This window comes from Myotis brandtii, unplaced genomic scaffold (assembly GCF_000412655.1).
Source record: "Myotis brandtii unplaced genomic scaffold, ASM41265v1 scaffold601, whole genome shotgun sequence".
In the NCBI taxonomy this organism is placed as follows: Eukaryota; Metazoa; Chordata; class Mammalia; order Chiroptera; family Vespertilionidae; genus Myotis; species Myotis brandtii.
The window spans coordinates 73,677-90,763 of record NW_005370276.1 but is presented as its reverse complement, the minus strand read 5'-3'; the positions used below and the strand labels follow the sequence as shown (position 1 = coordinate 90,763).

Genomic DNA, 17,087 nt, shown 5'->3' with positions numbered 1-17,087 from the left:
CTTCTTCTTCTTCTTCTTCTTCTTCTTCTTCTTCCTCCTCCTCCTCCTCCTCCTCCTCCTCCTCTTCCTCCTCTTCCTCTTCCCCCTCCTCCTCTTCCTCTCCTTCTCCTTCTCCTCCTTCTTCTCCTCCTCCTTCTTCTTCTCTCTAAATTCAATCAATAAATAAAATTTTAAAACAGAAAGTGGTTAAGAGGGTGCAGTTTATCACACTGTTTTTAAAAGTCAGATGGTAAGAATGAGTGACCATTCTTTTTCCTTCTTTATCCAGGAACGAACTGGTTGGTTGAAATCCTCTGCCTGATATACTCCAAGGGAGACCCCGCGTGGGTCCAATCTGTGCCTATCTGGGAACGCTCTCCCTGGGTAGAGAACACGCATGGGTATCAAATCCTAAAGGATAAGGAAGGCCCACGCCTCATCACCTCCCATGTCCCCATCCACCTCTTCCCCAAGTCTATCTTCAAGTCCAAGACCAAGGTCAGTGCACAATGGTCGAGCTATGTTTGATTCCTGCTTTTCCAACTCCAATGTGCCTGGGAATTACCTGGAGACCTGGCAGAGTGGCCATGCCACCCAATAGGTCTGGGGTGGGGCCGAGAGTGCACATTTGGCGAGGCCACGGTCCGTACTTGTGACAGAGGTAAACCAGAGGCAAAGCAAAATGGTGATGCCAGGATCTCAGAAAACCACGTTTTAAACCCAAGCAGAATTTATAACTGTGTTCCATACTAGACGACTCCTCTTTTGTTGCTCTAAAAAATAATTAGCCGATCTCAATTAAAAAAACTGCCTCCTGCCACTCAGGTAGAAGCAGCAGACACTGAGTTTGGCTGCTAGAGAGGCAGGAAATTCATAATTCAAGGCCAAGTCTGGGTTGAATGCTCAGGCATCATGATTGTTTTACTAACTGCTGTGTCTTCCTATGTCTAGTTGTCTATTGGGCATCATAATGGTTTTACTAACCGCTGTGTCTTCCTATGTCTAGTTGTCTATTGGGCATCATGATTGATGGTTTTACTAACCGCTGTGTCTTCCTATGTCTAGTTGTCTATTGGGCATCATGATTGATGGTTTTACTAACCGCTGTGTCTTCCTATGTCTAGTTGTCTATTGGGCATCATGATTGATGGTTTTACTAACCGCTGTGTCTTCCTATGTCTAGTTGTCTATTGGGCATCATGCATGATGGTTTTACTAACCGCTGTGTCTTCCTATGTCTAGTTGTCTATTGGGCATCATGATTGATGGTTTTACTAACCGCTGTGTCTTCCTATGTCTAGCTGTCTATTGGGCATTATGATTGATGGTTTCACTAACCACTGTGTCTTCCTATGTCTAGCCGTCTATTGGGCATCATAATGGTTTTACTAACCGCTGTATCTTCCTATGTCTAGCTGTCTATTGGGAGTAGCAGACACACGAATCTCTCATGGGCTAACCGATGATCCCCAGAAGGGATGTGGAAATCCAGGACCTGGCATAGCTCAGATGACTTTTAGAAACACCCCTTCCTGGAAGGTGCGCATTGGTTTGTGACTTAAAAATATGTTTTATGCTTAAATTCGATGGCGAAGCTTAGAATAATGTTCTCTTCTCTCGGAGAGTTCACAATGTGTGACAGCACCATGAAGCTTTTAAAAAAATTTTTTTTATTTTTCAATTACAGTTGCTAGTCAATAGTTTCAGGTGCACAGCATAGTGGTTAGACATTTGTATAACTTATGCAGGGGTCCCCACTAAGTCTAGTACCCACCTGGCACCAGACATATTACCATAATATTACTGGCTATATTCCCTTTGCTGTACTTTACATCCTCAAAGAAATCTAAAACACTAATTTGAAAAGGCATATGTATCCCTGTGTTCATTGCAGCATTATTTACAACTAGAGGCCCAGTGCACGAAATTGTGCACTCAGGGGCAGGGTCCTTCAGCCCGGCCTGCACCCTCTCGCAGTCCGGAAGCCCTCGGGGGATGTCTGACTACCGGCTTAGGACATCCTTAGCGCTGCTGCGGAGGCAGGAGAGGCTCCTGCCACCGCCACTGCACTCGCCAGCCATGAACCTGGCTTCTGGCTGAGAGGCACTCCCCCTGTGGCAGCACACTGATCACCAGGGGGCAGCTCCTGCATTGAGTGTCTGCCACCTGGTGGTCAGTGCGCATCATAGCAACCGGTTGTTCGGCCTTTCAATTGATTTGCATATTAGCCTTTTATTATATAGATTAGCCAAGACATGGAGCAACCCAAGTGTCCTTCAATAGGCAATTGGAGAAAGAAAATGAAATGTTTTGTTTTGTTTTAACCTGTCACTTCTCAAGCTTGTTTATGACACACCTATTATTATAAATAGTGTTAAGCATATTCACATTGTGATTTCTCGGTGTTTGTTAAATCCCCGTGTGGGGAAGCTGAGGCCTAGAGAGAGCTGGGGCCTGGAATCACGTCACAAAGAAAGTTGGTGCTGAATCCGAATTCTTGCACCTTTGTGCCTGTCTGTGTACCAACCTGGAGTATCAGCTTGTTGAATCCTTGCCTATGCACACAGCTGCGTAGCTACCTCTCAGATCCAGATGTGGCATATTTTTACTCTCCCCCCCAAAATTCCCTCACGCGCTTCCCAATCAGTGCTCACCCACAGCGGCGACCACCTGCTGACTCTAACTCTATAGATTCGTTTGCTCATCCTCCAAAGTCACTTACATACATTTAGACCATACAAACGTCTGCTGAGTATCGGTGAATGTAGCATGACTTCTTAGTCCTTCCTCCTATTAGTAATCTTTAAACTATAGAAAGTAAATATAATACCGCTCACCTTCCAAAACCTCTGGTTGCTTCCCAACGTGCGTAGACATAATGTCCCAGAAGAAAGGGACGATGCTTTCTTTTTCCATTGTTATATTCTTGATATTATCCCGGGAACTTTAAAATATGTATTTGACTAACGAATGCAATAGCTAACTTATTAAAAGAATCCATTGAGCCTTACCCAGTGTGGCTCAGTGGTTGAGCGTCAGTTGACCTATGAACCAGGAGGTCACAGTTTGATTCCCGGGCAGGGCACATGCCCAGGTTGCAGGCTCGATCCCCAGTAGGGGGCATGCAGGAGGCAGCTGATCAACGATTCTTTCTCATCATTAATGTTTCTATCTCTCCCTGTCCCTTCTTATCTGGAAACAATAAAAATATATTTTAAAAAAAGAATCCATTGAGCCTTAGCTAATTTGCTCAGTGGTTAGAGCCAATCACTGAAGCGTCGCAGATTCAATTCCAGTCAAGGGCATGTACCTCCGTTGCAGGCTTGATCCCTGTCCTTGGTCGGGGCATGTGTGGGAGGCAGCCAATTGATGTGACTCTCACACATCAACGTTTCTCTCTTTCTGTCTCTCCCCTTCCCGCCCACTCTCTCTAAAAATCAATGGAAAAATAACCTCGGGTGAGGATTAGCAAAAAAATAAAATAAAGAACCCATTGATATTTAATAGGCGTTTTCTAGGAACTGGCTTTTTGTTCTCTGTTTTTGTGAAGATGTGGAAGGATGGGAAACTTTCATCGTCCCACTTTTCTCTTCCAGGTGATTTATCTCATCCGAAATCCCAGAGATATTCTCGTGTCTGGTTACTTTTTCTGGATTATTTCCAAGTTCGTGAAGAGACCAGAGTCCCTGGAACAGTATTTCGAGTGGTTCACACAAGGACACGGTGAGTGAAAATATGTAAAATATGGCAGCTGGGGGGTTGTCAGGGTCCTTCGTCAGACCTCATGGCATAGCCCACCTGCTGGTCCACATCCCACTCCCCTGGGGGACAGGGCCCATCACCATTGGAACCCAAGGCTTCTAATTCCACGGCCTCTCTCCGATCAGAGCCCCAGCCGGCCTCTCAGCTGGCCCCTCACCACACCCCAGCTGCCTGATACAAACACGGAGCACTCAGCTTCCCCTCTCCCTTCCCACGTGTGGCTTTCTAAGAGTCCGCTTTTCATTGGGCTGCTGAACAACACAAGCCTGACTTGCCACCGTTTTTCCAGATGCATCCTTATCAAGCTCCCCTTATCCTCTGGTCCTTTTGGTCTCAAAGGTGTATGTGTCACCCTCGGATCTCCATCCTTTTCATTACGCAGAGTCTCTAGGCTTTCTCAGATCATTGAAATTTTGCACTTTCCCCCAAAACTATATGATGAGCCCCATAGTTCAGCAGTGACACGTCTCCCTGGCTTCACACCTGTTTCTCTAAAGCCTACGGACATCTGCCTGGAGAACCACAGGAACCTCGAATTCAATGTGTCCAAGATCGAACGCATTGCCCCCAATGGCTCCTACTGCGTATTTATCTCATTAAATAAACTAGAGGCCCACTGCATGAAATTCATGCACTTGGGGGCAGGTCCCTCAGCCCGGCCCTTGCCCTCTTGCAATCTGGAAGCCCTCGGAGGATGTCCTAAGCCGTCAGTTGGACATTGGACATCCTTAGCGCTGCTGCAGAGGCAGGAGAGGCTCCCACCACCGCCGCTGCACTCGCCAGCCTTGAGCCCGGCTCAGGGCTTCTGGCTGAGCGGCGCTCTCTCTGAGGGAGCACACTGACCACCAGGGGGCAGCTCCTGCGTTGAGTGTCTGCCTCCTGGTGGTCAGTGTGCATCATAGCGACCGGTTATTCTGTTGTTCGGTCGATTTGCATATTAGCCTTTTATTATATAGGATAGAACCATCCCTCATCCAAGGGCATGAGTGTGAGGTCCCCAAGTGTTATCTTTTTTCTGCTCCACTTCCCCAGGCCCCTCACCTCTTTCCTTTATCCAAATCTCACAACCTTGAGTAATGTCTTCATCCTGGTCTCTGCTAAAATGCCTCTGTATTTAGAGAAATCTCCCTTTTCAACACAATATAAAATAGCCCCCTCCCCATCTCTATAGTATTATCTCCCCTCTTAGTACTCATCATCGATGAGTATGTATTCTGACTCTTTGTTTATTCCGCCTGTCTCCCCGACTAAAATGTGAGCCCTTTGGGTTGTTCATTGTTGACCCCAGGTCCTCCAGTGGTGCTTGCTACACAGTAAGCAGCTAATACACCTTCGCTAGATAATGAGTATTTATTTGCGATCCCTTTCACTACTACTCCCCACCTAGATTAACGTAACAGACTTGGCGGTGTCCTGCCTGCATGCCCTTTAGTCTTTCTAGGCTATGTCGCAATCACCTGTTACGTGTGGACAAGTACACAGTCCCTGAAGTGTTTGCCCTCAGCATAAAGGTCAATTTTCAAAGCCCACAGTCGTATTTCTTTCTTTTTTTTGTCTAAAGTTTTACATATGTCTCCTTTTCCCCCAATTGACACCCCCTACCCCAGCCATTCCCACCCCCGGCAAGCCCCCCCCCCCCCCGTGTCTGTGTCCATTGGTTATGCTAGTATGCATGCATACAAGTCCTTTGGCTGCTCTCTAACTGCCCCCCCGCTACTATTTGTCTCTGGATCTATTCTTGTTCATCAAATGATGTTGATCATTATATCCCACATATGAGTGAGATCATGTGATATTGATCTTTCTCCGACTGGCTTATTTCACTTAGCATAATGCTCTCCAGTTCCATCCATGCTGTTGCAAATCCACAGTCATATTGCTTGTTGAGCTGATCCTGGCTGAACTCCTCAGCCCCATCTCCTGCTTTGCTTCAGGCTACTCTTTCAGAAGAAAAAGGCAACAGTGAAACCCAATGGTGCAAGCCAGAGAAAAGGGGTCTTGGAGACAGGTTCAGGGGGTTAGCCTGGGAGGAGCCCATTGCTGCCCTGGTTGCAAGTCTCCTGGGGACCCTTAGAGCTTAGGAGATGCAGGCCTGTGGGGGAAGAAGAAGGGGAGAGGGGAAGGGAAAGGCACAGGCATGCTCCTGGGTAGGGGAGAGTGAGCCTCAATTCTTTTTTGGATGCATTTCATTTCTACTTAGATCATGACATCTTTATATTACACTAGAGGCCCAGTGCATAAAATTTGTGAACTCGGGGGAGGGGGGTCCCTCAGCCTAGCCTGCACCCTCTTGCAGTCCAGGAGCCCTCAGGGGATGTCTGACTGACAGCTTAGGCCCACTCATCCTTAGCGCTGCTGTGGGAGAGGCTCCCACCACTGCTGCTGCACTCACCAGCTGTGATCCCAGCTTCTGGCTGTGGGAGCACACTGACCACCAGGGGGGCAGCTCCTGAGTTGAGTGTCTGCCCCCTGGTGGTCAGTGCACATCATAGAGACTGGTCGTTTGGCCGTTCGGTTGATTTGCATATTACCCTTTTATTGTATAGGATTTTCCAGTTGTTTGTACCTAATTTGGGGCATGTAACTGATTTTAAATGTTGATCTGAATGAACTCTCTTCTTAATTCTAACTTTGGTTCTCTAGGAAGCATAAATGTAACCTTCAAGTAATGACTATTATCTTAATTTCTAATACCTATATATTGCTTTTATTTTTTCTCTTTTACCTCATTGGCCAGGGCTCTAGGGCAATATTGAATAGCAGTGCATCCCATGGTGTATAATTCTTTCAATATGCTCTTGTATTCAAGTTAACAATATTTTATTGAAGATTTTAAAAAATATTTTTATTATTGATTTTATAGAGAGGGAGGAAGGGAAAGGGAGAGAGAGATAGAGAAACATCAATGTGAAAGAGTAACATTGATCAGCTTCCTCTTGCATGCCCCCAACCAGTCAGTGATCAAGCCCACAACCTGGGGAACTGAACCGGTGCCCTCTCAGTGCATGGGATGACACTCAACCAACTGAGCCACACTGGCCAGAGCTATGCTCATTTTTGAGTGACAGATGAACTGAGTAGAATTCTCAGCTGATAATTCCCCAGTACACTTTGGGGTCAAGAAGGGGTTAGGTATGGTAGACAACCATTAAAAAGTATAAAATAGTTAAAATATAGAGGATGGAGTGAGAAGATTTACCTCCTGAGAAGATAATATAAAATACAGGGAAAGGCAGTTTTCAAGGAGACATGCCTGAGAATTTCCTGCATCGATGGAGTCTCAGGTTGAAGAACCACACCAACCTCACAAAGAATTATGACAAATTATTCTTCACCTGGTCTCTAGGAAAGCTGCAGTGGGAAAAAGGGAAAGAAAATCTTAAACCAGAGAAAAGGCAGATAATTTCCAAAGGAACAGTAATGACAACAGCAATAATGATAGCAAGAAGACAACCCAAAATTCTACATGGTGAACAGATTTGGGGCAGCAAGAATACCATTCTTGTTTGGCCACATGGCTCTGACAAGGTCTTCTTAGAGACCCTTGGAAATTGGGGACAGCCTTGGTTGGTAACTCAGTTGGTTGGAGCATCCCCCCGATACACCAAAGTTGTGGGTTCAGTCCCCAGACTGGGCACATACAAAAAGCAATGAATGAAAGCATAAATAAATGGAACAACATATCTCTCTCTCTCTCTCTCTGTGCACCAAGTGTTGTCTGTGCACCAAGAGGTTGCTGGTTCAATTCCAGGTCAAGGCACATGCCATGGTTGCAGGCTTGATGCCCAGTAGGGGGCATGCAGGAGGCAGCCAATCCATGTTCTCTCTTTCTCCCTCTCTCTCTCAAATCAATAAAAAAACACATTATATAAAAAAAGAAATCAACCAGTGAGTACACGAATAAGTGGAGCAACAGATCTCTCTCTCCCTCCTTTCCTCTCTCTCTCTCTCTCTAAAATCAATTCCAAAAAATTTTTAAAATAGGAAAACTGGGTACAGAGTCTGCTCTCAATGAACTAGGCTCATACAAGGTAAATGCCTGATGTTGGATAATAATTTCCCATCTCTACACTCATTCATTCAGCAAATAGTTATGTGCTGGACACGGTGTGAGCAAGTGTGCCCACAAGACTGAACATGACAGGTGGGTCCCTGCTGTCACAGTCTGTAACCCACAGCTCTCTCTGCCTCCCCCACGCAGTGGCGTTTGGATCGTGGTTTGACCACACCCGTGGCTGGATGTCCTTGAGAGGGCAGGAGAACGTTTTGATAGTGAGTTATGAAGAGCTAAAACAGGTAACTATTGCTCCTGTGGTTAGCACACAGTCTCATCACCATCATCACTCCCTCTAGCTTCCATCGACTCCTCTGTGTCTCTAGTCCACCTTCTCAGTCGAAGTTTAGCCTTGTGAAGGGTCGTGAGGAGTGAAAGAAGCTCCCTGGTCTCTATCGTCCCACTTCTGGTTGGCACCCCCAAGCGCCATGCTCTATTTCTTCATATGTTCTTTGTTTCCTGATACCTTTTTATTTAATGTTTGCATTGATTTTAGAGAAAAAGGAAGGGGGAGAAAGAGAAACATGGACTGGTTGCCTCCCATATGCACCCCAACTGGGGACTGAACCCACAACCTTGACATTTGCTCTTTCTTTTCACCTTCTCCTCTTTCTTCATCCTGGTCACATTCCACTCACCACTTCTCATTTCTGTGCTGCCCCTCTCTTCCTCTCCCTCCTCCTTCTCCTGCTCCTCATTCTGCCATTCATTCCCTCCTTCTCATCTCCTGTCTATGCTCTTTGTCTTTCATATCCTCTCTTTTGCTCTTTCTTCTTCTAGGACACAAGAAGTGTTGTACAGAAGATCTGTCGCTTCCTGGGCAAGAAATTAGAACCAGAAGAACTGAACTCACTCCTCAAGCATAGCTCCTTCCAGGTCATGAAAGAAAACAAGATGTCCAATTACACTCTCCTGGCTTATAGGCTTATAGAGGATAAGAATGGGTCACTTATGAGAAAAGGTAAAAGAAAATGGTCCGACTTCAGAATATGTATGTAGAGGGGTAGAGGGCATTCTTGTGCTTACAGCAGGACACTAGCAGCTGGGACTAGGGAGTGTTTGAGCTTATCAACCTTAACTGTTCATCACCCAGAGAACTTCTCACATGCTCTTATCAGGGAGTCTCTTTTCAGAGTACTGGCGTGGGCTGCAGACACTTGGAGGAAGTTGATTAGACCCGGAATGGTCATCTGACTTAGGCAGGTCATTCAGATTATCCCTTCTACGAATTTGGTGTGGGGGATAGCCACTCTGCTAGTGGTGCCCAGGTGAATTCTCCACACCTGCCAACCTGCCAGCTGTGATTGTCCTGGGAAGTGAGGACAGGAGTGCGGTTGGTCATGTTGGTGCCACCCCATGGCTGAGTTAGCATGGAGAATGATTCTGAACAACGAAATGTATAAACAATGACTCAACTGGAGAGAAGAAAGACAAGAGAGGAGAGACTTTTCTCTTCGCTGAGAGCCTGTCTTGCGATCAGACCCTGTGGGGAATGATTAATCGTGTTCATATCTTTGGGCTAAAGATGAGTGAAGTATGTCCACTGCATTGAAGAGGGGGAGCCCATTTCCCCAGAGCCCTATAGTTCAAGTCTATCCAGGATGATCCATGGAAGAAAGAAATTAAATGCTTCAAAAGACCTCGAATAGGTGGGGCCACCACCCAGGGCAGAGGGGTTGGGGGACACCACCCCAGTGGGCCAGGAGGCCAGAGCATCAAGACAAAGAGACTGATTCTCCATCCTTACAATCTAGAGCAGTGGTTCTCAACCTTCCTGATGCCGCGACCCTTTAATACAGTTCCTCATGTTGTGGTGACCCCCAACCATAACATTATTTTCGTTGCTACTTCATAACTGTAATTTTGCTACTGTTATGAATCGTAATGTAAATATCTGATATGCAGGATGTATTTTCATTGTTACAAATTGAACATCATTAAAGCATAGTGATTAATCACAAAAACAATATGTAATTATATATGTGTTTTCCGATGGTCTTAGGTGACCCCTGTGAAAGGGTCGTTCGATCCCCAAAGGGGTAGCGACCCACAGGTTGAGAACCGCTGTTTTAGAGAGAGGAGAAGGGAGAGAGAAACAATGATGTGAGAGAGAATACTGGTTGGTTGCCTTTGGTATGTGCCCCAACTGGGGAATTGGACCCAAAACCTACGTATGTGTCCTGACTGGGAATAGAGTCCAAAACCTTTTGGTGTTTGGGACAACACTCCAACCGACTGAGCCACACCTCTCAGGGCCCATTGTAATTTTTAAAATGTTCATTTATTGCTTTTAGAGAGAGTGGAAGGGAGAGAGAGAAACATTGATTTGTTTTTCCACTTATTTATGCATTCATTGGTTGATGTTTTTAAAAAGATTTTAAAATTGATTTTTAGAGAGAGAGGACAGGAGAGGGAGGGAGAGAGAGAGAGAGAGAAAGAGAGAGAGAGAGAGAAACATTGATCGGCTGCCTCCCGCATGCACCCACTGGGACCACGCCTCCAACCCAGCTTATAAAGGAGACATGTGCCCTGACCAGAAATCAAACTGGCAACCTTTTGGTGCACAGGATGATGCCCAACAAACTAAGCCACACCGGCCAGGGCCATTGCTTGATACTTGTATGTGTCCTGACCAGGGATCCAATCCGTACCTTGGCGTATCAGGACAATGCTCTAACCAACTGAGCTACCCAGCCAGGACCATACCATTGTATTAGGGAAGCAGACAATATGTTTTGTTCCGCAGGTTCACCTGCACAGAAACATTCTCTCGATCTGATGCTGCAAACAGGGTAGCCATATTGAATTTACAAAGATTCTGGTTTCTCAAGCGCTCAATCTGGCTCACTCCAAGTTAGGTGTGTTATGGAGGATAAGAATCTATTATAATAAAAATTGTTCTAGTAATGAAGGTAATGAACACAAGAGTAACAGCAGATGTTTATAGGGTACCAATTATTTGTTAGACATTCTGTTATGTGATTTCTGTGCATATAAGTATATAATATATATTACTAATTTATATATGATTATATATTATTCTGTTGTATATTAATTTAATCAATGTATTAATTTAGTTAATATATTAATATAACATCTAAGTATTAATTTATATGATATAAAAATAATATAATAATAAATTAAGAGCATGGCTTCTGATGTCAAAATCTTTTGCTTCAAATAGTCTGAGAAGGGGGGATGCCTAGCATGTTTAAGGCAGAATGAGAAGACTCAACATGATGGAGCTGAGTAAGCAAGCGGATGGCCATAAGAAATGGAGTCAGCCCTAGCCAGTTTGGCTCAGTGGATAGAACGTTGGCCTGCGGACTGAAGGGTCCTGGGTTCAATTCTGGTCAAGGGCACATGCCCGGGTTGTGGGCTCTATCCCCAGCAGGGGGTGTGCAGGAGGCAGCCCATCAGTGATTCTCATCATTGATGTTTCTATCTCTCTCTATCTCTTCCTTCCTCTCTGAAATCAATAAAAATATATTTTAAAAAGAGAGATGGAGTCAGAGAATTGAGAGGGGACAAAATCACCAGAAGCCCCGTGGAAGCCATAAGCACGTTCACTGAGTGAAACCACAAGTCCTTGGAGAAGTGGAGCAGGAAGTGACATGATCTGGAATCAGGTCATCTTGTTTCTCTAGGAATCTAGGTAGCTGATGTGCTGAGGAAGCTTATAAAGGAGACAGACTCAAAACAGAGAGTCTCATTAAAAGTCTAATACAATAATACAGGTGAGAAATGAGGTTGGCTGGGGCCAAGGTGGTAGCAAGAGAAGTGGTGAGAAGTGTCGCGCTTCTAGCTGCATCAGAACACAGAGCTGCATGTATCACTGATGAATTGTGTACATGGTAGGTTGGGAGAGAGGAGAAGGTCAGAAACAGTTGCCAGACGAGGTGAATGTGTAAATGGGTAAGACTGCAGGCAGTCAAAGGCCCACCATGACCCACTGGCCTTTCTGCTATATTAGCTGCAATTTCCATGTCAAGGGGAGAGAGGGATCGGTCGAGAAGGAGATGTCTTGGGGCCTTGGGACCTACCCCTCCATCTGATATGAGTCTCTATTTTATGTTTGCCAGGCATTTCTGGAGACTGGAAAAATCACTTCACAGTGGCCCAAGCTGAAGTCTTTGACAGGATATTCCGGGAGAAGATGGCAGGCCTCCCTCCAGAGCTGTTCCCATGGGAATAATGTTCAAAGATGTCTAGAGCTCACGGAGATAAATATTTGTTCTCCTGCCTGTGTACATGTGAATGACTGCTGGCAATTGCATAAAACCTGTTACTTCATCCTGGAGCTTTGAATCATCAGATTTCTGAACTTTGACGACTTGACTGTTAAAAATTACTAGGGTAGTCCAGTCAGTGTGGCTCAGTGGTTGAGCATCAACCTATAAACCAGGAGGTCACCGTTGATTCCCGGTCAGGGCACATGCCCAGGTTTTGGGCTCGATTCCCAGTAGGGGCCGTGCAGGAAGCAGCTGATCAATGATTCTCATCATTGATGTTTCTCTCGCTCCCTCTCCCTTCTGCTCTGAAATCAATAAAAAATAAAATTAAAAAAATTACCAGGATACCTATAATTCACTGCACGGCATCCAAGCTTTTAAAAAAAATATTTAATACTTACAGAATGCAAGTATTACCCAAAGCTATGCCAAATTTTTTTTTATAAAAATAAAAAATTAAATGACAGAAGCTGGGTATCTTCCCAGTTGGTTACTATTATCATGACCTTGCAGTATATAATTCCTCACCTCACATTATTCTCTTACTATGTGGTGTTTGACCATAAACAATATGTGGTATTTATGGAGGCTTTTAGATCTTAGATAAATGGCATGCTGTATGATGCATTCATCAACTAACATTTGGATTCAGTATTTTATATGTGGTTTTCACCCATGTTGCTTATATAACTGGTTTAATATTTTAGTCTTGAGACATATTTTAGTGATCCCTTCTCCTGGGGATGAATCTGGGTTCCTTCCCTATCAAGTTTTCCCTGTTTAAAACACTGCTGTGGCCTAACATGTGCTCTATCCTGGGACACGTTCGACAATGAATGGGTAAAGGCAATGTGATCTCTACAGCAATGGAGGATTATCGAGCCTTCGAGAAAGAAGTTCTGCGCATTGCGACAACATGGACGAAGCTGGAGGCCACTATGCTGAGTGAAATAAGCCAGACAGAAGGACAAATAGTGCATGGTTTCACTTAGGTGAGGAATCTGAAAGCCAAATGCCTGGAAAGAGAGTAGAATGGTGGTTGCGAAGGGCTGGGGGAGGGATAATGGGAGTTGCTGTTCAAAAGGTACAAAGTTCCGGTTATACAAGATGAAAACTTCTAGAACCGCTGCCGAAGTGTACCCACACTGTACCCTTAGTTAACGATACCGTATTGTGCATTTACAATTTGTTAAGATGGTGCATCTCACCATCTTAAGTGTTTTGTGCTCACAGAGAGTATTTTATTGGGTGATTGTACCGAAATTTACTTGGTTCATTACATCGTTCATGGGCATCTGGGAAGTTTCTAGTTTGGGCTGATAATCCGTAATGCGCGTTTGAATGTGCCTTCTTGTGTGTCTCTTGGTGAACATTTCTGTTGGGTAGGCGCCCAGGACTGGAACTTTGGGTCCATAAAGCCGTGTGTGCGTCAGGGTTTAGTCGGGGTTCCAAAGGGGCTGTTTCAACTTAAATTCCCACCTGCCATGGATCCAAATGCTTGCCAAATTAGCATTTCCCAGATGTTTGGCTTTAGCTTTGAATGATACCAGTGGAAACAAATACTAGGGTAATGTCACCTCTGTGTCTTTTCTCTGCTTTTCTCCCGCTTGAATGTGGAACAGCTCTCCCATCTCACCCAAGGTCTCCAGCTCTGGAGCAGTGGCGTATTGGTGCCCCCTGCTGGCCAGAAGGCATCACAACAGGTATGTGGACACCCAGTCTCTCCCAGACATACCGATGCCCCTGAATGAACCGCATCTTTGATCTGACTCAACTGTGTCTCTTGCAAGTTGTTCACTGTGACAACAATTTAAAAACGGCATTAGTTTAGAGTTATTTCCTGTTAGGCCTTTTATTTAGAGGATTTTCAAGTACAGCATCAAACAATGCTTAAAAAAATTTTTTTTTACAAGCAAAATTATGGGCAGATACTGTATTCATTTACTATAAAAAACAATGGTGACCATTTAAAAAATCTTTCTTTTTATAGCACTTGATATTTTAGGTGGAATAAGATACCGTGAGTTTGAATTTTCTTTTTACGAAATAAAGTCTAGGTCTGGTCTCAATAATGACAGCAATATATTATCTGAGTCCGTCGACTCCTCAGCAGAAATTTGACCGAGAGTTGCACCTTAAAATCCCTTGGGAACTTTTTGTTGTTGTTAATCCTCGCCCGAGGATATTTTTTTCATTGATTTTTAAAGAGTGTAAGGAAGTGAGGGACAAAGAGAGAGAAAATCTGTGTGAGAGACACATTGATTAGTTGCCTCCCACATCCACCCCAACTGGGGCAGGGGGTGGAACATGCAACCCAGGTACATGACCTTGACTGGGAATCCAACCTGCATCCCTTCAGTGCTTGGCCAACGCTCTAACCACTAATCCACACCAGTCAGGGTCCCATAGGAGCTTTAAACACACTGGTGCCCAAGACCCACTCCCAGAGACACTGCTTACCTGGCCTGGGGCATCAGAATGTTAAAACTCCAGGTGTCAGCCCTAGCTGGTTTGGCTCAGTGGATAGAGCATTGGCCTGTGGACTGAAGGGTAGCAGGTTTGATTCCAGTCAAAGGCACATGCCCAGGTTGCGGGCTTGATCCTCAGTAGGGGGTGTGCAGGAGGCAGCAGGTCAATAATTCTCTCATCATTAATGTTTCTTTCTCTCTCTCTCCCTCTCCCTTCCTCTTTGAAATCAATAAAATCCTATATAATAAAAGGCTAATATGCAAATAGACTGAATGGCGGAACAACCGAATAACCGGTCGCTATGACGTGTGCTGACCACCAGGGGGCATGCACAGAACATGGCAGGTGTGGGCCAAGGTGGGATGGTGGAGCACGTGAGCAGGGGTGACAGACCAAGGTGGGGTGTCGGTTGCTGCCACTGGGGTGAGCCTCTGGTGGTTACTGAAAATTATTTGCTTCCACGCACCACAGTCCCGCCCGGCGCTTGCACCTGCTGTCGGTGCTGGCCCCACTCGCTCTGTGCCATCAGCGGGTGTGAACAGTGGCTGCAGACCCTGATCGCCCATGAGGGCTTCTCCACCTCCCCCTGCTCCTGAGGGGTGATCGGGGCAGCAGCTGTTGCTCACACCCACTGACAGCACCAGCCCCAATCACTCCATGCCTTCAGTGGGTGCAAGCGGGGCCGGCGCTGTCAGCACATGGGAGCGGCTGCTGGCAGAGAGGGGACTGGCCAGGTGGGGGCTACCCACAGCCATGTGATTGATGGTGCAACAATTTATCTTATATTATTATTATTAGTGCTACGGGTACACAAACAAAGGGAAATTCTTGCTCTGGCGCTAACCTGGAAGACCCAGATATGGGGACGTTCCAAGACCTGCCTTGAGCAAGTCACCACCCTCCTCCATCCTGAGCTGAGGGGGCAGTCTGGATGATTTCATGGGGGATGGTCAGGGCACAGCTGGGCTTGTGAGGAGAGGTGGGTGGAGCCTCCTAGGAGATGGGAGAATTCAGGAGGAGGTTCGAAGGGGTTTGCTGGTCCTGCTGGGGAAGAGCTGAGATGGAACTGAGAAGATGAGGAAGAGAGGGATCTGGTTTCTCTTACTGGCAATCCAGCCGTTTTCTACTCAGCTGGTCAGGACTAAGCCAAACTCTATCTCCATTCGTTAAAACATTCATTCCGGTTCCATTCGCTGATGGTCCTTGGATGCTTGGAGGACCCCAGGGGCACCACCCTCCCTGCTCCCTGCCCAGGGTGTGAACCTGAATCTCATCTCCTGCCCTCTCCCCCCCTCCCCGGACTCCCCCACCTCAGCTTCCTCTCCTGAGGTAGATGGAAATTTCAATTTCTTCCTGCCAAGGGGTCTGAATGGAGTTGTGGTTTCAGTGGTTTTAGCGTCAGATAAACAGGAGAGGCCTTCATTACACCCTGGCGGTCTGTCTTCCCCTCCCCCACCCCAGCACTCCCCTCTAGAGCCATTCACATGAGTGCCCTCCTCCCCCCGCCAGGCCCCCAAATCGGATCTAATTCTTTCTATTCTGGGGAGGCTGGCGGGGCCTAAGAGGATTGGAGCATTTGCTAAATGGGACCAGGACAGGGTCAGAGAACCAGCTGTGGGAGACGCAGGGGCCAGGATGGTTACCAGGGGATGGTAGAGGAAGCCAATGATGGAGAAGGGGTGAGCAGGGCTCCTACCCTACCGGGGTGGGGTGGGGTGGGGGTATCAAAGGAGGGGGCAACACTCACAGGCTCTGCAGGAAACAAGGCAACCATGCACTTTATTACATTTCCAACGATCAAGCCCCAAGGAATGTTCAGAAAAGTTACAGAGTTTTAACAATTTGAGACAGGTCCCTGGCTCAAAATTTAGAACCAACTGATAACAAAGTAATATGTCAACCAAATCCTATAAATAGGACAGATTTTTTTTTAAATACCATCCAAAATGTTAGACAATAAAAAAGCACTAGAAATAAACCTTCAAAAATATGTACCTCAGGCCTCGATGATGAAAATAACACTTCACGGAGACTCCGTAAACAACCCCAGGAAGGAATATTCCACTTAGTTTTTAAGCTCAGTAGTGTATAAAGATGTCAGTTGCCGCCAGAAACGTTCATGGACTTAATGCAACTCAAATTCAATGGCCTACGAGGCTGGGCTGGGTCCTTTGGGAAGTTCAGGGGCAGCATCACTACAGCAGAACATGCACCGGGAGCAGCAATTCCGCTCCGAGCCCTGAGAACCCACCGTGAGGTCATGTGCACCCTAAATAACACAGCGAGGATGCAGGGCCGCACAGGGAACACAGCAATGCCACCTCCCCAAGTTGGATACATAGAGGTGTCTTAATGCTGCAGAAGAGTAACCAGCGGGAAGAACCAAGATGGCGGCATAGGTAAACACCTGTGCTTGCTGCCTCCCACAACCACTTCAAAACTACAACTAAAGCCCTAACCGGGTTCGCTCAGTGGATAGAGCGTCAGCCTTCGGACTGAAGGGTCCCAGGTTCGATTCCGGTCAAGGGCATGTACCTTGGTTGCGGGCACATCCCCAGTAGGGAGTGTGCAGGAGGCAGCTGATCCATGTT

At 46.1% G+C, this 17,087-nt stretch overlaps 1 protein-coding gene across 1 annotated transcript; it reads left to right on the top strand.

The window, feature by feature from the left end:
* Positions 1-261: 261 nt before the first annotated feature.
* SULT2A1 (sulfotransferase family, cytosolic, 2A, dehydroepiandrosterone (DHEA)-preferring, member 1) lies at positions 262-12,222 on the top strand (the record flags this gene model as incomplete). Its single annotated transcript, XM_014550415.1, has 5 exons — positions 262-477; positions 3,576-3,702; positions 7,943-8,037; positions 8,576-8,756; positions 11,878-12,222. Coding segments are annotated over 5 exons (732 nt in total), but the record flags the coding sequence as incomplete, so codon positions are not given.
* Positions 12,223-17,087: the final 4,865 nt, after the last annotated feature.